Below are 24855 nucleotides of genomic sequence, written 5' to 3'. Positions count from 1 at the left end.
TTACAAACTGGCCCATATACTCTGGACACCAGATAAATATCCCGAGCTGCCTCATACATCGGCACTAAGAAACCTGCCTCCAGTATTCATTATCCAATATCACCCCCAAGTCAACAAAATCAAGCACATGCTATGCTACCTCCTCCCCATTCTCCAAAGTGATCCCACAAGCAGAAACATCTTTTCCAACAACCCCACAGTTGTTTTCACACTACCTTCCTCCCAACCCAAAACATTCTGGTAAACAACACCCCTTCACCAAACAACCAACATCCTCTACCCACAAATGCAACCATCCTAGGTGCAACTCTTGGTTCATTCTCATCACTTCTCACACCCTCCAGATTCACATCGCCACTGGTAAATTCACCCCCACTACAAACAGTGCTGCCACACCTCAAACCTAATCTACATCCCCAAATGGAGCATCTGTGGGGGTAACCTCCACTGCCCTCAACCCCAGAATCAACAACCACTGTGCCTCCACCCACAAACTGGACTTGACTGTTGTTTTCAATGTCATCACAACATCCCTTGCAATGACTGGTTCCAGGTAGCAATCATCCACCTTTTACTCCAATGTACAAACACCTCAGTAAGCAAAAGATGGGACAGGGCCTACACATCAGCCACGAGTGCAACCACACCCCTGGCTTGAACAAGGTCACCCAGTAACTTTCTCAACCACACCCATCTTAAACACCAACCCCCAATCCTCTCTTTACCTTTCCCAACCCACCCCCCTGACCCCACCTCAAGCCACCACAAGTTTTCAAGCTGCCTGGTGTTTTTCTATACTTCTACATCTTCGATCTATACCTATCAATGCTGCAGGTCCCTAATTTCTGTTTTCGCCTATTCTTCTAACACTGACAGTACCGATTATGGCCACAAAAATTTTAGTTTTTCTAGTGTCTGTTGAGTGTTTCCTCTTCACTATTTTTACTTTATACACATAAGCGCACACAAATTGTAATTTATGTATTAAAGTGATGTGTTCCTAACCTAAGGGACACTCAGCATATCTCACTGTGCTTTCATACAGCTCGAATTTGTTCCAATGAATCTAATAGGAATGTATGTACACTCACCTTGAATTTACGATAAACGAAACTTGCTTTGACTTGTATCTTCTCTGTCTTTGAAGTAAACAGGACCTGCAAGAAATAAATGAAGTTGTATCTACACTCATGGCCAAGTATCACTCCCACATAATAGATCTTACAGTAAGAGGCACTGCATTCTAGCAAATTTCGAAACAAAACAAAAAATCAATGCAAGGAGTAAACTTCATTAATATCTAGTTTTCACAGAAAAGTAGATTAAAAAGAACTTTGTAAGAATCTATGACAGGGTTCCTACATATTTTGGAGAAAACAAGTTCCCTGACGGTTTCTGGTTACTTCATAATAAATTTTTGGAACATTCTGCAGTGTCTTAACATGCTAATAATGAAGTTGTGGTGTTAAACTACACTTGGTATTGAAGAAAAATGAGTTTGTTCAATGTTTTTCAAAAATACAGAGGTTGTTTCCAATCTATGGTGACGAAATTTCACACCTTGTGCAGCACCACCAAGCAGGAACAGAACGAAGCTGCCAGTCATGTGGGCACGTTGGACTGTTGACTGTGCGTGACAGGTGTAGTCATTGCATATCAGGAAGAATGCCACTGAAAATCAGTGCATCTTAGGAGGGTTACATAATTGCACTTTCCTACGTAAACTACAGTTATAGTGCCATTAAAAAACTGTCCAAAAGCTGCATATCACGGGTGTTGAAAGGGGCAGGTAAGGCAAGGCGTGGGATGATTTGTGTGGGGCAGAAACAGGCCAACCCTCGGCCTGCCACTAGCTGCACACCAGCTACAATTCAGGACACCGGGGTGCTGGTCACCAGAGAGCATCCAGCCACACACAGAAGCATCGCAAACCGGTTACAAACATCACTGAAGACAGTGCACACCATCATTGACCACGATTTGGGTTTGGAAAAGTGATGCAAGGGGCATGTTCATAAGCTCTTGCGAAAACACATCCAGGAACATTGCCCCAACTGCCGAAGGCTTTATGAGCGGCACCTGTCAGGTGAAAAGTGGAAGTTCGTTGTTACATTGGACGAGGCATATGATTATCTTGATGACTGTCACAAGCCATGTGCAATTTTTTATCCATCGACAGGTGCGAGGGACTTTCAAAGATGGTTCACTGAATGTAAGGAAAGTTTTGGCATCACTACGGGAGGGATCAGAATCATGTGTGGGTGCATCAAGACAAGGCGTCAAGTCACACATTTAGCTCAACTCGCCTCTTCCTCCAACAAATGGCAGAAGAAACTAGAATTCATGCCATTTCTTTCACATACATTCCAGTGAAGTCAAATGATACCTCGCCAATGGACTTTTGTGCCTTCGACCTACTGAAACGAGCCTTGTCTCACAGGAGACCCTGCACCATTGAAGGACTATGGAAAGTCTGTCAGAAGAAGTCGTTGAGGCTAGACACTTTCTTTAAAAAATTGGCTTACGGCTAGTGCTAATTTTTGGGCAAATTGGCTCAATATTACATGTGCAAAATTTCAGTTCGATCGGTGCATGTCTTCAGGTGTCGCATCATACTTAAAGTTTGAAAAAAATTGAAAAAGTTTCAGTGAAAAATTTTTTAAAATTTTTTTTTTCCCTAGTGATGGTATTTTGCATGTAGATCAACTCTAAATGATGTAAATAATGCTAGAAATAATAATAATGAGCATTGCCGGACCTCTTTAGGCATACTTAAGGCCTAAACTTAAACCAAAATTTGCGAAAAATAGGCTTAATGGACTTTTATTTTACGTGACTTGAATTGGATACAAGAGCTTTCTTGTACGGATATATTAGGTTTGCATAATTTTTATTAGTCAAATATTTTTTTTAAGATATATTTTGTGTTTGAAGTGTGCGAAGCAATAATTTTTTACACTGATCATGCCCGAGTTTAGCTCATTACTCACCGGCTAAATAAATTATCTGAAAATCTTTTCTTCTCACGCCTAGCATAATATTCCTTAATAACTACGTCCCCATGTTATTGCTACGAAAGTGTTATCAGAAAGAAAAACAAAAGTAAAGTCTACTTTGCTGCGAAGTCTGAGCTACAGGGGAGGTGGGTGAATGAACCCAACTCCCTCGCTGCAATGCATAATGGACTCGCCCAAGTTGCAAATATCAACAACAGATTAGTATCAGTCTCAATGCTGCCAGAGTGATTGCGTGGTCTGGTTGTGGATAGTTCCTTGCACTCAGAAGTACATTGTTTGTTTTCAGTTTTAACATCAATCGTTCTTATACTCTAGTGAAACTATTTTAAGTGGAAGTATTAGTTATTGGTATTGTGTTTCATTTACTACTAAAAGTGACTTGATTTCGTTAAGTTATATTGACTGTAGTGTTTGGAAGTGGAACGTGCGTCAGTGGTTCATTATCGTGGATCAACGACCAAGAAGACAAGTTTGAGATCCAGTGATTTTGTTCACGACATAATTGGAGTACTACAGGAACTTGATGAAGTGCAGTTGCCGACTGTGGCTTCTGTCCTTAAACTTTCTTGTGTGGGAGAGATAGAAGATTAAAAGAGAGCTCGATTCTAAGAAGGATCCATCTGCAAAAGAAATAGCTAAGTTAGTTGCCCGTAAAGTAATCCAGATTTCGAACAAAGCTTCGATTAGTGGAGAAGCTGTCTTAAGTGAACGGAGAATCATAGCCCGAATATTGGAGTATCATTCACAAATCCGTCAGCTTCAGAAGTCGTTAAAGAGGCCATCGAATGCTTCTAAAGTGACTGAATTTCAGAACACTGCTAATACAACTTTGTTTGATATAGCAACGTGTAAGTGTGTTCATTGTTCACTTCTTCATTGCAGTTGTGTAAAAAGGAAATCTGTTCCTTCCTTGGAAATACCCTTCTTGATTGATCAGTGCACTGAAAGGGAGATGTTTATTGGAAGCTTAGACATAAAAAGAGACTGAACATCGACTAAAAGAGACTCGTCTTAAAGAAGAGAGATCTAAACCAAATGAAAATCATGGAGGTGCCTGAAGTTCTACCGCTGCAGTTCTTACAAATGAAACTGAGACGGAGGGAGCTTCGGAATCAGACAAGGAGTTCAACCCTTCTAAAAGACAAAAAAAAAAAAAATCGACAGAACCCTTCCAGCAAATGAGACTAAAACTTCCTAACTTCGCCAGTGCGGTTTCAAAGACCCAAATTTTTAAACAGAAAGCCACTCTTCTAGCTTCATCTCTTTTGGAAGACGTAGGCCTTGTTACTGCTGATCATAAGGAGAAAGTGATAGACTCAAATAAGGTTCTTATTAGAGAGAAAAATAAATTAGGTGAAACCATTGCAGAGGAAGCTGCATCATCACTTAAGTCCAGAGGAGTGAAAGGACTTTATTTTGATGGAAGTACAGCACCTTGAATAAAGTAGTGTGGAAAACGGCACCTGTTCTGGGCTCTCTGGCTGGTTCCACTCGAATAGGATACCGCTAGAAGCGCTGGTGTCAGTACAGCTGCATGACATTCATCTGCTTATAATGGAAGTAAATGGAGTTGTCGCTGCAACGTTTGTTTCTTTTATATGAAGCATTTCTATGAATGTGATAGTTGCTATAATATTTGGTACAGTGGTCGCGAAGATATTAACGAACATTCTAGACAGTCGACTATGTCCTGTTATTGTTATACTTTCATTAATAATATGGGAGAAAAAATATGCATTGAATGCTCTTGGTAACTAAAGTTTTGTGTATGACTTAGGTTCATTATTATTATCATAATTTGTTTTAAAGATATACACACTGAAGCATTTGTATTTTTGGTCTATTATCTTCCGCTTTAAACTAATTGTGGCAATAATGATAATGATGATTGCAAAAAACAACAAGGGGAAACCAAGGGTGCCCCAAGGCCAATGGTGCAATCCCCCCCAAAATCATGTCATGCATTCCCCCCAAATTATATTTTTCACGCACTCAAAGCATATAGTAATCCCCACAAAGTAAAGCTCAGGACAATAATATAATACGGTTCCTCTTTCAAAGAACTCACTCACCCCCCCCCTTTTCTTGTGGTAAATATAATTATTTTAGTAACCCATAACAATAATTACCTGGATTTTATCTTCAGTGCAAATTTAACTTGTTAAAGTAAAATTTTTCTGTGACATGAAGTTAGAAATGCGGATTCGAGATATTTTTGTTCGAAATAATGCACCTGCTTTAAATTAAGCAGTATACCAACACTAAGCATTAAATGTTATTAATAAATATCGAGAATATCGCTTATGTCTTGTAATGCAGCTACAGTATAAAAGTTCACATTAACCTCAGTAAAGCGCCAAAGAAACACGCATTCTTGCAACAAATGATTGCGAGCGAAGTGAGCAAGAAAAGTTTTATATCCATTTCTTTGCAGGCTTTCAAGAATATTAACTTAATGGGGTGTCAATACTCTCTTAGGATCCCCGAGATAATTAAATAGTCTTTTTCAGCTTCTCTTTTGGCACGTTCGGGGTCTAAACTTTGCCAAATACAGTCTGCAAAATTTAATGTTTGAACTCTCTCTCCACTACAGAAATTCCTTGACAACCTAAGATTTAACACTTTATCAAAAGCTTCCTATCTCCCCCTTTAAATTTAATAATCTAAGATCTAGAGTTGGATACTGTTCCCCCCACCAACGTCGAGTTCAGAATCACCCCCAGAACACAAAATAAAATAAGGCCTAATATTTTGGAGGTGGATATTTCTCCCACCCCCTCCCTTCGAATAACACCCTTAAACACTTTCTTTTCTTCATCTAATGGATTAAATATGGTGCATTTAAGGTATAAAATTTTTACATATATTTTGGAAAAATATATAAATGTTGAATTTTATATTAGCCTATTTGAAGGAAAAAAAATCTCCCCAAAAGTTTAGATGGTGCAACCTGTGCCATAATCCCCCCTGTGGGCACCCATGGGGGGAAACCCACAAAACTTTCTTAGTGCCCTCGACATGAGTGTAAGTAAACTTTTAGACCAACAGGACAAGCGACACGAGATGTTCACACTGATGTGACTAGTGACACAGACACTTCCAGACTGTAAAATAGCATTCATTGCACACGAGGGTCCAAACAGCAAGTGACACGTTCATATGCTGTATTCACGTGCTACTTGTTACTTCAGTCTGAAAGCTCCTTAAAGGAAGGGTGCTTAGACTGAAGCGATGCACCACAGGGGAAGTTCCCAACTAACTGACATGCGACATGGTGCCTTCAGTCTATTAGCAAACGTTTGCTGCTAATTGTGTGAACTGCAGATCTAGGCGACACGATAAAGCGCATGTTACAACAGATCTAGGTGACACAATAAGCCACACATGTCACTCATAATGGGCACTATTCTTCAATAGCTTGCAACGTGTTGCCATAGTTTGTTGTTTGCGCATGAACGATGCAATGAGTGTCTTGCTTTAGGGAGATTGCGCTTCAAAGCAACAAGCGGAATGAGACACTTATCGCTTGTGGTTTCACCAACTGAATGCTGGCCTGCGCTGCCCGTCATGCTGCTAGGATGTGAAATGTTGCCCTTGATTGACTTGTTTCCAAGCAACATGTGTCGCTTCGGTATGAAAGTTGCCTTGGACCGAAGGACCCATGTCGCTTTGGTGTGAAATCCTCGTATCGTTTGAGTGTGTCGCTTTGGTGTAAAATCTCCTTGAGGAAACGGTGCAGTCAGAGCTTGTATCCCTATGGTTCGAAAGGCTGCATTGATTACGGATTGCTTGCTTCCAAGCAACATTTGTCATTTGTCGCCTCGGTATGAAATATCTCTCAGGATACTATTTATATTCTAATAACATAGAAAAATAAAACTCTAGTATACAATCCAACACCTGACATCCGGAATCACATTGTGATGTTTCTTTTGTGTTAAGCATGCTATTTATTTATTAATTTTATTTTACTTTTCTTTCCAAATTAATGCCATTTATTGACTTCAAATCACTCCACAAATATAAGTGTTTCCATCAATTCACGTACCACGTATTCACGTAACAAATCTACAGAATATATTCCAAAAACTAACTAAGCTGCATTACTTTCATAAGAAAATTAGCAGCCGTACTGATCGCACTGCCATCTATGTTGTCATCCGTCTCAGGAACCAGTTTCTTGGGTCATTTTCCACACTACATTATTCAAGGCACTGTAACGAAAGACAGGATGAAACAATGATGATTCAGAAAAATAAAATGATAAAGCTTATCGGACTGTAGAGAGGGAGGAACACGTTCTTATAAAGGAGCCAGGATCCAAGTACAACGGTCATCTAACATCAATATCCGGAAGAGGAAACAGCATTGCCGAAGCCATCCGAAAAACCTCTTCAAAGGTTGGTTTGTCTTCTGCACACAAATGAACTTCCCTCGCAGCACTTCATTGAAGTAATTGCCGGAAAAAGTACTGGACCTACTACGTTCGAAGGACCAATTGGAATGGCACTACAAGACTGCGAGAATATGCCGGTGCAACGCTTTCAGTCTGTGCCAGTGCATTGGACTGATGACTTAAGAGAAGAGAACCTAACCTCAGACCAAAGGTCTCCTGTGCATCTGTACAGTGGTTTTGACTGGTGATTGCGATCCTGGAAAGTTGCATCATGCCAGGTGGCTGACAGCTAGAAAACTACATCTCTACATTGCAATGAAGAATCCGTCGGAAACGCTGCAGGCATTTGTCCGGTACATTATAAACGTGTACGCTCCTATTTGGTTTTCCATCAAGAAAAAGCCATCATGCGTTGAAGGAGGTCGACACCTGTGGAGAGACTTATCCGATTCCCACTGCATGAACATCAAATTCCGACGACAACCCAACTTAAGCTTGGAAGAACTTCAGGACAACATAAAATCAGCATCTTATCCGGGAGAAGATATCACTCGTTTTCCAGCTCATACGCAAGCAGTCGAAAGACATGTGAAGATTGTGACGGAGGCGGCAGCATCAGTGTGTGACAGAGAGGAGTGCCATAAGTTTATTTTGGCAACGTTGAAATCTCGGGACTATGTTCCGAAGTTTTCCACTAGGTCAGAGGAATACAGCAACCACCTGACCATTGCATAGCGTATTAAACCAATATATGCATGGGTGGAAGGGTGGGCGGAACTTGAACTGCAGCCACATACTCGTGGTGAGTTCTGGGCTATTCTAGGAAGAAAAAAAAAAGAACAGTTTTTCGAAAATAGGTGAAGAGCAGCAGACAACACATTATAAAAGATGTAAGTTGTCAAAAATAAACGTGCCTCGATTTCATCACAACTAACACCAATGCAATAAAGAAACACAAACACATTTTGCCTATTTTTCACAAATATTGGTTTAAATTTAGGCCTTAAGTATGCCTAAAGAGGTCCGGCAATGCCCATTATTATTATTTCTAGCATTGTTTACATCATTTAGAGTTGATCTACATGCAAAGTACCATCACTAGGGAAAATATAATTTTAATTTTTTTCACCAAAACTTACTTTTTTTTTCAAATTTTAGGTAGACATGCACCAATTGAACAGAAATTTGCACACGTATTATTGAGCCGATTTGGCCAAAATATAGCACTAGCCATAAGCCAATTTCGAATAAAGTGTTTTTTCGAACCACCCTACTAGACATGCCTACACTTCGAGCCAGTCTCCTACAGTGGAAACTTCACTGTCGGGCAATTGCCAAGATGATGCCAATTGCCCTGCAACATGGTTTCTCTCAAGGTAGGTGCAGTTTGAAATCATCATCATAGAATGGAAACAACCTCTGTATGAGCAGAAATAGTATGAAATCATGGTTCAAAATAAGGGATGATTTTATTTTCATTCCCAAACTTCAAAAGTACAAAAATAAAAAAAAAGCATGGGATCTACCTGACTTTTATCTTTTTGAATGTACATTCTAATTTTTTGACTTTTCCAAGTCAGCCCCCTTCTATCACATTTTGGTAAATAAACATATTCCAGAAACATATAATGTGGGAATCATTTTACTAATATATCCTGAACAATGACAAAAATTTAACAATTAATGATGCACTTGTGTGATAAAGTACATATCTGAATTTGCCCTGTAACTGTGGCAAATTAATAATTTTCTTATTACAATCACTGACTACCAACTGTTACCTGACAATCAGAAGACAAAATTGCATAGTTTTTATCCATTTTATTATCAGTGAACCTATGATCATTTGAGTTTCTTTTAAGTTTACTTTATGAACGGGAAGGCTAATCTAGACAGAACCTAAAGTTTAAAGTGGGATCCAAACCACTATGTACCTCCACCAGGTATCAAATATACCTATGATCATGTGGCAGGAATTATATACATAACCTGTTAATGGTAATCTTACTTACCTTTTCATCTTCTGTCATGTTCCAATCTTTAAAGTTACCACAATATTTCTGCAGCTGAAAGACAGAATATATTCACACTGGTAAATTATAAAATGAAATTACAGACTGTAAAGGCAATCTTTAATTTTTTGGTGGTTGATCATTTTCTCAAAGCAATAAAACAAAGTCCCCTTCTATCACATTTTGGTTAATAAACATATTACAGAAACATATAATGTGGGAATCATTTTACTAATATATCCTGAACAATGACAAAAATTTAACAATTAATGATGCACTTATGTGATAAAGTACATATCTGAATAGAAAACAGTTAATGATTTGTGAATGTTGCACTTACTTAATTTATGCGACCAAAACTTCGACAAGATTGAAAAAAGAACCTTCACATTATATAATCTCCATATTCATAAAAAAATAACAAAATGATACAATTATGCAACTGTGAAAATATTTGTAGAAATGTCTGATCAGTAAAATTATATGCTAGTTTATAGATGATGATGGTGTGGATTTTTGTGAACAGTTAATTTACATACCTAGTAATGATACTTCTGTGATATTATTATTACTTTTTTATAGTCTTTATATTTTGATGCCCCAAATCTGCATATGTATCATGAGGTGTGTACAACTAAACAGGACCCCCAATTCTTTTCCAGATGTTATAAAATAATTCCAAGATTGTTCAATAATGCTTTACATGTTATTCAAATTAATGTAATTTCTTTGAAACTCTGTTGAAAATTAATGAGCAAATATATAAAAAGTAAAAACTTCTCTAAAATAAATCTCTCAAAAAAGCTGCTTGTTTGAGAACAAAATGAAATGCATTTTTGTCCTCTAATCCAGGCAAGTACAAAACACATTAAATTTTCCAAACTTCTCTAGGTTTTTGGATACATTTACAAATTCTCAGACTCTTTCACTTAAGTTGATTTCTCTGAACTTTCCTTAATATGCAAAGAGTTATGTTCAAAAATATCTATCTTGGAGGCATCAATTTTATTTGCAAGAAGTTAACACTTAGATGCCATAGCCGTTTTATCCTCAACTTCAGAGTAACTTCCGAGACTCTGAATAAAAAAAAATATTTCTAAAAATAAAAATGATAGAGTTACAAATCAGACCTTACTTTGTTTAGAACACCTCAGGCTACATAATCATGTTCATAAACAGCACATATATGCTAGTAGTTGGAATTCTAAAATATTTTTTCATGATAAATAAAATCTGGTCCCATCCTCCAGAACTTTAGGGACATAACTCATAATACTGAAACATAGCTGCTAAGTGCTTTACTTTTGTGCAAAGAATTACAAACTCTAGTAATTTTTACTTTCCGCATATAATTATGTTCTATTTAAAGTAGCAGAAATATTTAATTTCAAATTTCTTGCTGCAAATAGCCATTGTTTATTTGCAACTTGCCCTCTTCCCTTACTAAGCCATACGACTATGAAAGCAAATCAAATTAGTCATGTCACTCTTCAAAACTTGCATAACAATGACAACCTGATCTTCAGAACATTAACTGACCTGCTGCATGTTCTCAAAGTGGGCTCATTAACCCTTAGATGTTGAGGCTGATTTTCCAGGTATTTGCACTAATGCCGAGCATGTTTTCAGTGGGAAATTTGACATTCTGCATGCTTCTAAATGAAACAAATGAGACTTAAGATCGTTAGAGACACAGTCCTGTAATGAAAAAACGTCGCATGGAAATTTCTTAAGTTCAACGTCTTTCCAAATTATGTTGGCAGCTCTGTAACAAGGAAGTGTTGTGAAATATATGATCCTCCAATCAGAGTGAAGTTTGCTTCAGAAGAGCGGGAAGCATGACTCACTGTCTTGTTCACAGGAAGTTCAACCAATGCAGGATTTTCAAACATGAGATAACGTCCCCATTGGTTAAATATTGTTTCAATAATGCGAATCAGCAGAAAGAATGTGCAAAGTTTAGATTGTTGCTACAATTGCATCTCATTGTTTCAAATTACTATTAAATTGCCCCAATTATCATTCACTAACTTAATACGAAGGTCACTATTTATATTTTCAGCCTAACAATGAAAAAACAGGAATTTGGCATTGAAAACTGCTTTATTGTTTTTCGAAGTATTCTCCATTATGGTCAATACACTTTTGCATTCGTTCAAACCATTTGTCAAAGCAGTTTTTCCAGTTTTCTTGAGACACCTCCATAATATGGTTTTTGAACGCATCAACGTCGTCTTCCGCCCACGAAAATCATTGTCCACGCAATTTATTCTTGACATTCGGGAACAAGAAGAAGTCATTGGGTGCCAAATCAGGACTGTACGGCGGATGACCCATCAATTCGATTTTTTGACTGTTCATAAAGTGGGTTGTTAGACGAGATGTGTGACAGCTGGCATTGTCTTGATGAAGAATGATCCGACGGTGTTTGTTTGTTTTCCGTATTTGACCAAAGAGCTCTGGCAAACAAATTGTTGTGTACCATTCAGAGTTGACTGTTCTACGTTCCTCTAAAGGCACAGTTGCCACATGACCAGTTTTCCTGAAAAAACAGGCAACCATTTGTTTCGAGCACAAACAACTTTTGTTGGATTGGGTTCATCTTGAAACACCCTTACAGTCAGTCGACTGCTGTTTATGTTCCAGCCCATATGCATATATCCATGATTCGTCACCTGTTACAATCTTATATACGTCTTTTGAAGCACCACGATTGTATTTATTGAGCATTTGTTTGCACCAATTGACGCGAGCGTCTTTTTGAGTTTTTGTCAAATTGTGTGGGATCCAACGAGAACATACCTTTCTCACAGCTAAATGATCATGTAATATTTTATATATGCTGGTGGAACTAATGCCTATGGTTGCATCAATCTCACAGTATGTCACATGATGATCTTGCAGTATTAGGTTTTGCAAAGCATCAATATTTTCTTGAACAAGAACTGATTTTGGACGACCTTCGCGAATCTCATCGGTGAGCGAATGGAGGCCACGATTAAATTCGTTATACCAGCGTTTCACAGTGGCAAAGGATGGGGCTTCATCGCCAAATGTGGAAGTAAATTGATCGATGCACTCTTGTCTTGATAATCCACGTTGAAAATCGTAAAAAATCATCGCATGAAAATGTTCACGAGTTAATTCCATTTTATTGTTGTCGCACAATCTCCAAGGCAACATAAACAACACAAATGAAGCTATTGACAAAACATTTGAAGTACGTTATGGTCAATAATGCCAGACGATTCCGTACAAACATCAAATCGCGCCTAACTTCAATCAGTGTTGCCAAGGCTCAAAATATAAATAGTGACCCTCGTATATGTATTCATGTATATGATTGACAATATATATCACTCATTAGAACAGTTTTCACTACGTGAGATGATATTTCATTAACATTTAAGATAAAATAGTGGTTTGGATGAAATAACAGTTTTTATTAATTAATTTAGAGATGCATTTTTTTTAAAATTGTTGAGTTAATTATTAGGATAATTCATTATTTTTCAGGAAAAGAGGGAAACGCAGGTGAAAGAAAATACACAAATTTCATTATTGAGATGAAAATTTAGTTTTAACATCACTGTATGCACACATAGGCTAATCATGACTTGAGATACATTTAAATTGGAATCTGTTATTTAATGTAAATTTATTAAAGAAGTGGGGAGGGAGGAGCTGTTTGTTTAAGTTGAATGCAGGAAAACAAGGAGTTCCAGGTCGTATATTTGGTGGAGACACATAGTGGTTCGTATCTCACTTTAAACTGTAGGTTCAGGCCCAATTACCCTACCTGTGTATAAAACAGAATTAGAATTCAGTAGGAATATAACTTCTATCTAGAATTTTGGATTTTAGATGTGTTTAGACCACTAAAATTACTAATTCTAATAATAAGAAACCCGTCCTCATCTTTTCATGTTGAAAGAGAGAGAGCTTTATTGTATAATCTTTCATTGTTAATTTCAAAGAATACTAATTCAAATAGTAAGAATGAGGCATGAATAAAGCTTACGAAAAGCTTTTGGCACCATGGGAATTTGAACGTATGAGCATTTGAGTGACAACCCAGTGCGATAACCACTACCCCACGAGTTTGTTAATTAATATGGCATGCTTACAAGACAAGATGAATTTGTTAAATATGAATTAGAAATATAATCTCCACTCGGCTCTTTATATTTTGTAAACAACACACACAAACACTCTTTTGTAGCAAATTAAAGAGAGGTAGTATGAATGTCACATTAAAGCAAAATCTAAATTAGATTTACCAAAGGAATAGTTTTCATATTTTATAACCCATGGCGCAACAGCCTTGGCCTATCTCCCAACTGCCAGTTTCCCTCCCACAATCCTACCTAGAGGTGCGGAGATCTTCAACCAGTAATAGGGTGACGTGGGATCAGCACGTCGAACTCTTACTCATTATAAGAGACATCCGAAACTGGATTACGCTACTCACTCATAGATCCCCAGTATTTTTACCACTTTCTCACTCAATTTGAGGTCTGCAATTTAGAACAATACTTGTGGTAAGAAATTCTCGACCATCTCATTATAATAAATATATCAAGTTCTACAGATCTTGTAGAACTTGATATATTGTAAATGCGTATTGTATTGTATTTGTATTTTGTAAATGCGAAGTGTCATTGTTACATGTTACAAACAATTTCTCATTTCACTGTTGCAGATTTTGTCACAGTATTTGCATTCTGGACACCAGCATGAAATATGTTTCCCACATTTTATAAGGTCAGGTGAACTCTTATCAGTTATATTGGATGCCTGTGAAAATGTTACTTCATACGTCATGGCACTGTGGAGAATTTCTTCCCCTACCTTGAACAGTAGTAATCCCTGACTGGACATGACGAAACAATCACATAAAAGCAGACTGTCTACAGACCCGTACCTAGGATTTTTTTTAGGGAGGGGCCAGATTTGACAAACACATAATTATGTAGAGAGGGGGAGAGAGATTATAAAATTGATAAAATGTTTTAAGTTTTTTAAATGTTAGATATTATTTAATTCCTGCTTCATGCTAATAATTATCAATATGATTTCATACTTTTATTAGTCTTGCACAAAAAACACACAAATTTATGAATAGAAAAAAATTACAAATTTGCAAAATTGCCCATGTTATTTTTGTAGCTTTTTATAGGTTCATATTTAAATACTTCATGGTTCAAGGGGGAGGGGTCATGGCCCCTCCCATGGGTACAGGCCTAGAGTGTGCGTCACATCTCCTGCATATGGCCTTGAACGGCTGAACAGCACCAGCGAATCACAGATGTGCAGCGTTGCCGTGCTCTCCTTGACAAGGCGTTTCGCTCAACCACGCTGTCTATTTTTCCATGTGAGATTTCGACACGGCACTGCTGCAGTGCGCTGCTATTCTCTATTGCCATATGCAGGAGATTGACGCGCACTCTAGTCTAGTATATTGGATGCCATGTATTATTTCGAGCTACTATAAGGTCTCGAGTGACAACTTGAGCTCTAGGGAACGAGGAAATTGGAGGGGGGCCATGTGGGTTTTGTCAAGCAAAAGGCAGGCTGGTGCAGCAAAATTCCAATGCTCCAACCTACAGTTGTTAAATTAGTGCAGTTGCAAACACTGCTTTTGAAGGGAGAACTTATTATGAGGGTTGTCACTGCCTCCATGATCAACTCAAATATTTCCTCCCCAGAGCTCAAGTTCTGGCACGAGACCTATAGGTTTTGGAAAGTGAAAAATGTAGTATATAATAAAAATTCATAATGGTTGGCTTCTTTGGGTATTATTTCATGTCACTTTTCCACTTACCCTCTGAAAATTTTGTCTAATGTTTTCAGTAGATCAATAGGTGTTTCAAAACATCTTCTGTGTTCAGATTTTCAAAAAGATATGAATCAAAATTTAATAAGGGAAACTAAATGTAATATTTACAGCCACCATATTAAGCTTAACATATTATACAGAATACTGAAAAAAATATTTTCACTTGTAGTTTATCTAATGTACTGCTTTAAGTAGATCAATAGGTGTATTGAAACTTGTACTATGTTAAGATTTTTTAAAAAATTTGTGTGCATCAGAATTTAAGCTATTTTGCACCAATCACACTATAAGGGGCCTTGCCCCTTATCATTACAAAAATAAAAGCATGTCTGAAAACAAAAATGTCCTTACCTGGGTTAAAAGCTTAACATACAAACTACATACAATTAGAGAATTGGATTGAATTCAGTTTTTCTCTTGCGTGATATGAGTCCAGACTATTATTTCACATTGAACTGTGTAGTGGATCAATATTAAAATTCGATTAATTACTGAATGGTGATATGCTGAGACTTTATAACGAGATGTGCCGAATGACTGACAGTATAATAAATTGTGCACACACTGATTTCAGTTATGGTTGTCAATTTTTTTTCTTGTTTTAGTCTAATATATGTTGTTATGTACTAATAAGTGATTCTGAATATTTTTTTGAAAACTTTTGTTCTCCATTTTCCGAATTATGCCCTGTTACCATATGGTAATGCTATGCGTTCATCCCTACAAATTGATCTATTATTTAAAACTTGAAAATTTTTGAATTAACCTTAAAATTACTTCCAAAATTTGATTTCTTTTAAAAAAAATAATACTAATATTATAGATCGATTGTACATTAATCTCACATTTTCTGAGTTAAAGGTGCTCAGGTATCTATTTAGTACATAATGATTACTCAATAATCAAATATTGTTTATCATTCTTGAATATTCACTTGTCATAGAAACTGTGTGTTGAGTAGAAGTTTTAAGTCCAATTTATGCACAGAATAGCTAATCAGGGCTGGACCTACAATTTAAAGTGAGATCGTAACCAATGTACCATGTACCTCCACCATGTATCAAACCCGGTACCCCTTGATTACAAGGTGATGACGTTACCACTACGCCATTGGGGAGGCCCTTGTCATAGAAACGTATGAAACATGGAACGCGAAATCCAACGACATATTTGATATGTCCAATGCGAACACTACTGGTGGGCCACCAGCATACCACACATCTTTCAAAACCTTCCTTTGTGTTGTAATGGGCCACCAAGCTTTCTTAGGTGCAACACAAAATGATGTCATATAGTTTTGAGTGATATACATCCAAATTCAAGCTGGGAGAATTTTTGTCTCTGGGAAATTCATGTAGCATATGGATGAGAAGCCACAGTCTTTCTAAATTTGTTTTTAATGTCAGTGGAATCTTCTTATACTCTTTTATTGATAGATATCAAAATGAAAGAGGTATCCATGGAAGGTTTTCAAGCACCAGGCAGGCTTTGAAACCAAATCGTATAGGTTTTCCTGTAATAAATAGCTTGCAAAAATGTTTTCCATAATACAGGATCACAGACTCAACAAGGCTGAGCTACTGAACAGGCACAAAATGTTCCATGAAATGGTCATCTATTATTACTATATTTTTTATATTTATTATTATTATATTATTATTAGAGGCAATAGAAATAAATAAACCATGCAAAAGACGAGAAAAGCCTTTACAACTTAAATTTCTTGCTGTACATGCAATAATAAAAGAATAAATAAAGTAATGGTTGAAAAGGCCTGTAGCTGCTGCATCTGAATAGTGTTACCATATGGTAACGCCATCGTTATGAGCAAAAATCGAGTAAGTGATGCAAATTCTTGAACAGAAAACTTCATAAGTTTTTAATTACATGTGTTTACTAAATGCTGAAAGCATCTAGAACTACATAATGAAAGACAATCAGATAAAAACACTATATTTACTTTCCAATGTATGACATACTGAATAAAAAAATTGACTGTCAAAACAAATACATCCTCTCGCAGCAACAATGCCATTACCTGGACCAAAACAAATGGTCTCAAATGCAAGCTTTATGCTTCCTAGAGAGACTTCTGGCACTAGGTTTGCCTATACACTCAATATAGACAAGCCTCTAGCACGAAAGTGCTCGAATGTTGAGCGTTACCATATGGTAACGCTATGTGTTTAAGGGTTTATACATTTGAACAATTTTATAACGTGCGATTTTGCATGGAATTTTATTATATCAATCTCCATCGCCAGTGTAAATGCTACAAGACATTTCATGGGGTGCAAGGAGTGACATTTTCTGAAGTCAGTAGAATATCAGCCTCTCTTTCAAGCAGAATACCCTGGAAACTACACTCTTCCAGGCCAACAAGTGTGTGGAGCCTGGACTAACAGTTGGTAAAATTCTGTGGTGGATTTGTGTTGTGTGCTGTCCACGTGTTATTGTGATTATCCTTTCATCCATTTTACTTTCATTCATTCCCATCTTGCAATTAGCCAAAATTGGCAGAAAAGTGAAATAAAGTAAATCAAAGTCACCAAGAAGTAAGACATTTTATGGTAACACACGAATGAAAAAAATATATATATATCAATGGGGACTGACATTTCACAATATGTACAGCGTCTCTCAAAAGTTTTAGGACAACGACATTTTAAACTAGGCAACCCAATTTAAACAAGGCGTTGGTGGGTTGCGTGAAGAGTTAGGCTCAATTTCAGGGTTTCCACATGCACAATAAATATTTATAAAATACGCGAAAGAAATAAAAATAAGTATTAGTGTATAAAAAGTATTAAAAATATCAATATTATATCGCAAGTGACAAAATTCTTTCTGAAAGAAAAGTAATAGGTTTTCTAGCATTTCATCGCTGATGAGTCTACAGAAAGGAGAAGAGGTAAGAGAAAACGAGAGGTGACAAAGGACAGGAGAAAGAGAAAGTGAGAGGAGAAGAGGAAAAGTAGAGGAGAGAAGAAAGAGAGGATAAACGAGGAGAGGAGATGTAGTGAGGAGAATGGAAAAAAATTCTAGGAGAGATGAGGAAAATGGAGCAAAGAAGAGAAAAGAGAAGGAAAACGAGATGAGAGAAGAGTGGAGAGTAGAGTAAAGGAGAGAAAAAGAGAAGATCGAAAAGAAGAGGAGAAAAGTGCGTGGAATCGGAAATCTAAGACAGGAAAGGAGATACGAGGAGTGGAGATGAGTGGGATGGAGATAAGATACGAGAAAAGTAGGGAAGGCGATATGAGATAAAAGCAGAGCAGAAGGAGGGGAAAGAAGAAGAAGAGAAGAACAGAAGGGACTGAAGAGAAGAGGTAGTTGCAGAAAATATCGTCTCAGCGTCAAGAATTGATGCATTGGTCAAATTATCGACATGAAACATTCAATAACATTTTGAAATGTATTGGAGAATGTATTAAATCGGTGCGAAATGCCTTTTGGCTTAGTTCAGAGCAAGGTAAAATCTTCCATGTAAGATCTTTGATTTTACCTGCAATTATACCACTAAAAACATTAATATAATTTCAATATTTATAATTTTTGTCCACTTCCCGGTTCGTTGAAATGGAGATTTTGTAATTTAATATTTCCCGTCTCCCTATCGTTAATTCCAAACTGAATCATTCCGTTTCACACGGGGTGAACAATGAACACAATGGGTTAGGTCTAAAACTTACGAAAATTTTCTGCCACCGGAGGGGTTTGAACCTACGACCATCAGATTGACAGTCCTGAACGTTAAACACTACCCTACAAGCTTTCGCTCCTGAAAGTAAGTAGAAGGAAATGACCAATGTGAAATGTAGATGCAACTCTCCTCCTACATGTAATGTGCAAACAATACTTGTTTGTCACAAAGAAAACGAAGGTAGTACGACTCGGAGAAAACATTTAATGGAGAATTGCACCTGATGAGAACTTTTCATTCGATATTTGGGGAGGTATCCTTGCATTCAACTCGAGTGGGAAAAGGGGTAAAATTAGTATGTCCTGAATTGCCACAAATATAAATAGTTCTTTCATTAATATTTGTCAATGTCTTTCAAGCAGTACACAATTATCGTTAAAGTATTATAATTCACAATCTTATACATGAAAATTGTGACTGTCATCTTTTTATAACATTCACAATTAAGTTGCATTAATGATAAAAATCTTTCATAAGAAGAAAGACATTTCATTATCACTGTTACTGTTCTAATTATGTATTATGGGATATAGTGTATTATACATCAATTCGTAAGTAGATTTCAGTATTTTTCTTTCTTAAAACAAATAATATATTTGTTTTAGTTGCTAATACAAAACTAACAGCAACAATTATGGCGACCTTCAGCCAGGATTCGTGAATATATAGTGTGGAAGTTATCTTCTGATTACTTTAAATAATGGATCGGAAACAACATTCTTACAACTTAAGAACGGGAGTTTTCTTAAGATCCGATGTCGTCGATAGTTTCAGGGAAAATGAAACTATTGAAGAAAATGCTGACCCAACGAATAATATTATTTGTTGCAGTAACACTGAAGCAGATTCTCGTCTTGTGAAGTGCAATAGCTGCAATAAATGGGAACATTTGGAGTGCAGAGGTTTGACTGTAATGCACTGGGTAATATTTAGTTCTTCTAATGAAAGCTATTTTTGTAAATCTTGTAAACCAGATTTTGATCCTTTTTTGTTAAAGTCTTATACAAGTACAGTGAATCCAAACTTGGACAAGATTATTGCTGCATTTCAAGTTACGGTTACCCAAAGTTTGCAGCAAAATAATGAAAATCTTCAAGAAAAGTTGCAACAGAACATTTGCTGTGAATTACAACAAAATAATGAAATGTTGCAAAAGGAGTTGCAAAAGGATATGCAACAAAATAATGAAATGTCACAAAGGGAATTGCAACAAAATAATGAAAATCTGGAAGAGAAGTTTCAAGCCATTCGAAATGAATTACAGCAGCATAATGTTAGGTTTAACGGCCGGCTTGATCATATTGAACATTCGTTACAAGATGTTGCCCAAACTTGTCAAAATGTTAGCAGTGAGTTGAGGTGTAAATTGGATGAAGGTATTAGTACAATGCATGTCGAAGTTTCAGATATTCAAGAACAAATGAAGTCATATGACGGAAAGTTGACAAGGTTGGAAGTCTGCAATGAGGAAATTATGGAGAAATTTACTCAACATGAGGTTAGGTTTGAAACATTAAATGCGGAATTAGATAGAATGAAGGTAGTTCAGACTGCTACATGTAGCTCTGAAACCTTGGTAAATGACCTTAGAGATAGGGTTATTTCTTTGGAGCAAGGCAATGCAATCAGCAACAGTGTTGCTAACGAAACTTTGAATGGAAGACGAGAACTGAGTGAAGAGGATGGAAATAGTAAACAAACTGAGCATGTGGCTTGTCAAACAAATAACGCAAATTTAAATCGAAGATCACGAAATGTTAAATTTCGGGATAGTGCTCGAAGTGACAAACGTGGTGTTGGTTCTTCCGGTTATGATTCATCTGATATTGATGTACCTGTAATTACTAAACGTAAATCAGGTCAGAACGCTTCTTTAGGAACTAAATTTAACTACAGGCTTTCCAATACATCTTATTTGTGGGATCCTCCATCACGTGACGAATCACCTGCTCATTTCACTACACATCCGTTGGCCAATAGGGACTTCGTACTTTCGGAGAATACAAATAGAGTGCATTACAATGAACCTTGTTCTACTAACCATTATGGTTATGGAAGTCCTCTGAATGCCAGTTTTCATAATGAAACTCAGTGTTGTACAACGAAAGCTCATTCAAATAATCCAATTTCACAAATGTGTTTTCAGCATACACCTTTATGTGAGAAGCCATTATATACTGTGGCTGGTAATACAAATGCTACAACTTCAATGAGTCCGATGTTTTATAATCAAAATTACATTCCCAGAAATGACATTTCGAATGATCCAATTAACATTGCTTCTAAGAATTCTCAGTCTCCAAATTTTGAATCAAACCAGTTTTGTAAACCTGCGCGTGCAGAATGTAATACAAATATTTCTTCAAGAAACCAATTTGGAGAATGCCCGGGTAAAGTTATTCGTGTAAATGAGCTAAGCCAGTTACCACGTTTTGGAGGTGACGTCTCGAAACAATCAGCTAGGGAGTTTATAGACCAGCTGACAACAATGTTAAATTTGATTGGTGTATCTTCTCAATATCGCCTGCAAGTTATTCACAAATGTTTCTACAATACTGCAGCGTATTGGTTCAATAGTGAAAGATGGAATTTCTCATCATATGATGATTTTGTGTGCAAGTTTCTTGAACAATTTGCTTCGAATGCAACACATCTTCTGGTTTATCATTAGAAGCGTACGCATTGAAGGTATATTCATCTTATTGCAACCTTGTAGAAAAGCCTAAACAAGCTGAGATAATAAGAGTAATTCTGAAGCAATTGCCAGAAACAGTTTCTAAGAATGTGGGTTGTCACGAAATTTCCAACCTTAAACAATTAACACAAAAACTCAGGGCAATAGACTTATATTCTAGTGATAAAACCAAATCTTTGTCACTACCTGGTGTTTATATAAGTGGGGAGTACAACTCGAATAGGTTCGAAAAATCTAGGCATTTTGTAAGGCAAGTGTCTATGGAAAATAAGTCATGCAGCGATTCATCTACCCAAACAGTAGCTTCAGAGAGACTTATGGGCCAACCAGCTGCTAGGAATCCCAGAAACAACTATAGGCAATCTGGAGCTAATCAAGAGAGCTATAGGCGACAAGGAAACGATAGAAGTTTGTACTTTCATAATAATAATCGAAGAACAAACACTCAAAGGAACGCTAGTAATAGCAATAATACAGATGCACCTAGATACAACAGGAATAGAAGATTTTAAAGTCCGACCAATACAGATTTGCGAGGTGACTCCATTAACACTAACTCAGAGATTTCAGCAAGGAACAATGGACATTTCCGAAATGGAATGAATTGCAATGACATTAGTTTAAATCAAGAATGTTCCTCAGTTACTAATGCTACTAGTGGGAGCCCTCCGAGAACATTAAACAACTAAGGCGGGGAAATGCGCTCCAATTCGCCCTGCCAAAGGATGACCACATGGAGCTTACTTGTAATTATGATCCTTACCTTTTGCATGTTAAGTCTTGTCTCGGTGACTTTAATAGAGTTAAATATTTAGGCGTTGATAAAGAAGATGTTTTACCTGTTGCATTTTTGCTGGAGTGGTTTGATTCAGAGCCTGAGTGGACTGTTACAGATAAAGGAACTCCTACACCTTTACTTGAAGCACCACAAATACAGGGAAGAATTTGTGACCTGTTTCTTAATTGTTTAATTGACACTGGTAGTCAATGTAATTTGTTGGATTACAAGGTTTGGATCACTCTAAGTTCTTTATTACCAAGTATAAAGCTGGAACCAATAGAAGGAATTCAGTTGGCTTGTTTCGCTGGTGATCAACGTATAAAAGTTGTGGGTTTTAAATATGTCATTATGCAGTTGGGAGATGAATTTTTCCACGTGGGTTTATATGTAGTTAAACAATTACATGCCGATTTGATCTTGGGAGCACCATTTTTGTGGCAGTATAAGGCTATAATTAATTATCGTATGTCTACTGTTGAACTAATTCATTCAAGTGGTAAAGAAGTATCAGCTCCTTTTGTTCCAAGTTCCACAAATAATACTTGCTCGCTAAATTCCGTAATTGAATCTTGTAAAACTTTGATATTTGAATCTTCTCATGTTAATGATTCTGCTTATCTAGCTTCTGAAGAAGATATCCATAAGAAAGTTTATGGCAACGAATATTGTGAAGCTGGAGTTGCTGATAAGTTACTTAATTTATTACTGAAGTATCAAGATGTGTTTTCGGACAAACCAAAGGCAGCCAAGGTGGAATCTTATGACATACAGCTAGATACGAATGAACCTATAGTGGCATCTACGTACCCTATTCCATTCGCTAGGCGAGATGATATGGAGAAAGAATTAAAGAAATGGAAAACGTGGGGAGTAATTCATGAAAGTACTTCTCCATACCGGAACCCTCTCCACATAGTTCCAAAGGCAGGTGGATTGTGGCGTCCTGTTGTTGATTTTAGGAAGCTGAATGAACATGTAATTTCACCCATGACACAGGTTGAACCTATATCTGAACTTTTGCCTAGGTTGAGAGGCGCAAAATTATTTTCGACGATTGACCTAACTTGTGGATATTTTCAAATACCACTGACACCTAGACCTTATAAGTTCACATCTTTCTCATATCATGGTATTTTAATGGAATTTCATTTTTTGCCTTTTGGTATTAAGAGTGCTGTTAGTGTTTTTGTCGACAGAATGCATAAAGTGTTTGGCAATGATACTAGTTCATTTCTTATAGTGTATGTGGATGATATTCTTATATTTTCATCATCACTGCAAAGTCATTTAAAACATTTGGACTACGTGTTGAAAACTTTGAAAGAAGTAAATATGTCCATCAAATTATCGAAGTGCACATTTTGTAAAACTGAAGTGAAGTTTCTTGGTCACATAGTATCAGGTGAAACCATCGCTGTAGATCCAGAAAGAAATCTAGCAATAACTGAATATCCTACTCCAACAAATAGAAAAGCGTTAAGAAAATTTTTAGGAATGGTAAATTGGAGAAGAAAATTTGTGGATAAGTTTGCAATGATTGCTGCTCCTTTATACGATTTACTTAGAACGAATAAGAAATGGGAATGGAATGAAGCACATCTCCAGGCATTTATACGTCTGAAGGAATTGGCTTTGTCTCCGGAGATGTTAGCTCAACCTAACTTGAACAACACTTTCCATGCAGGCCCGTAGCCAGGTAGGGGCCAGGGGGGGCTCAGCCCCCCCTGGCAATGTCGCCAGCCCCCCCTGACACTGCCACCAGCCCCTTTGACATTAGATAAAATTATTTAGTGTTCTAATTTGTTTGAGGTGAAGAGTGAAAATGTAGACAATATATTATTTTGTTCCCAACTTCGTTCGTTCATCCTGTTTATGAGCAGAAGTCTTAGCAGCGGCAAGTGTTTAGAAGATTCTCTAGACTTAAGAAAGATCCTTCATAGGGAGCCTTCTATATCTGCACCTTCCCTGCCCCTGTTGCAGCCTCTCGTTTGACAGAAATCTGTGACTTTGACGTCATTATCCAAATTCCTTCCACATCTGCGTCAAATGTCAACAGCTCCCAAGTTTTGGGAAAGAATGGGAGTTTTATTGCTTCGGGTGGGGGTGGAATGTACGATAAGCACTATGATTGAGGTGAATATCATACATTTTAACATGTATGATATAAATATGTGTATCATCAAAAATAGTATGGAGTGGGTACTAAGGGATGGTGTCAGTAGCAGTCATTAACACTTCAAAAGATGTTTTAGAAGATATAGAAAAAACTATAGTATTTGTATGATATTTCTACGTTTTATATCTTAAATTAACTTAATGACCCCCGACACACATAATTTACCTGAAAAACTAAATATGCTGACCAAGGCAGTAATTTATTTTATTAAAAACATAAACTAAACGTAACGTTTCAAC

General features: G+C 36.9%; 1 protein-coding gene across 2 annotated transcripts in view; it reads right to left on the bottom strand.

Moving 5' to 3' along the window:
• The window catches only part of LOC145984494 (lens epithelium-derived growth factor-like), a 72257-nt gene that overhangs the window by 37068 nt on the left and 10334 nt on the right, over positions 1 to 24855 (bottom strand). For both annotated transcript variants that reach the window (XM_083118151.1, XM_083118152.1), the window contains exons 2-3: positions 9426 to 9479; positions 1092 to 1157 (exon numbers count right to left, since the gene is read on the bottom strand). In XM_083118151.1, the coding sequence (XP_082974277.1) occupies positions 1092 to 1157; positions 9426 to 9479 (120 nt within the window). The remainder of the gene's footprint in view (positions 1 to 1091; positions 1158 to 9425; positions 9480 to 24855) is intronic.

The sequence above is a fragment of the Lepisma saccharinum genome, chromosome 2, assembly GCF_977018435.1.
Source record: "Lepisma saccharinum chromosome 2, izLepSacc3.1, whole genome shotgun sequence".
Taxonomy (NCBI): domain Eukaryota; kingdom Metazoa; phylum Arthropoda; class Insecta; order Zygentoma; family Lepismatidae; genus Lepisma; species Lepisma saccharinum.
Note: the sequence above shows the minus strand (reverse complement) of the source record. Positions and strands in the feature narration are given on the sequence as shown.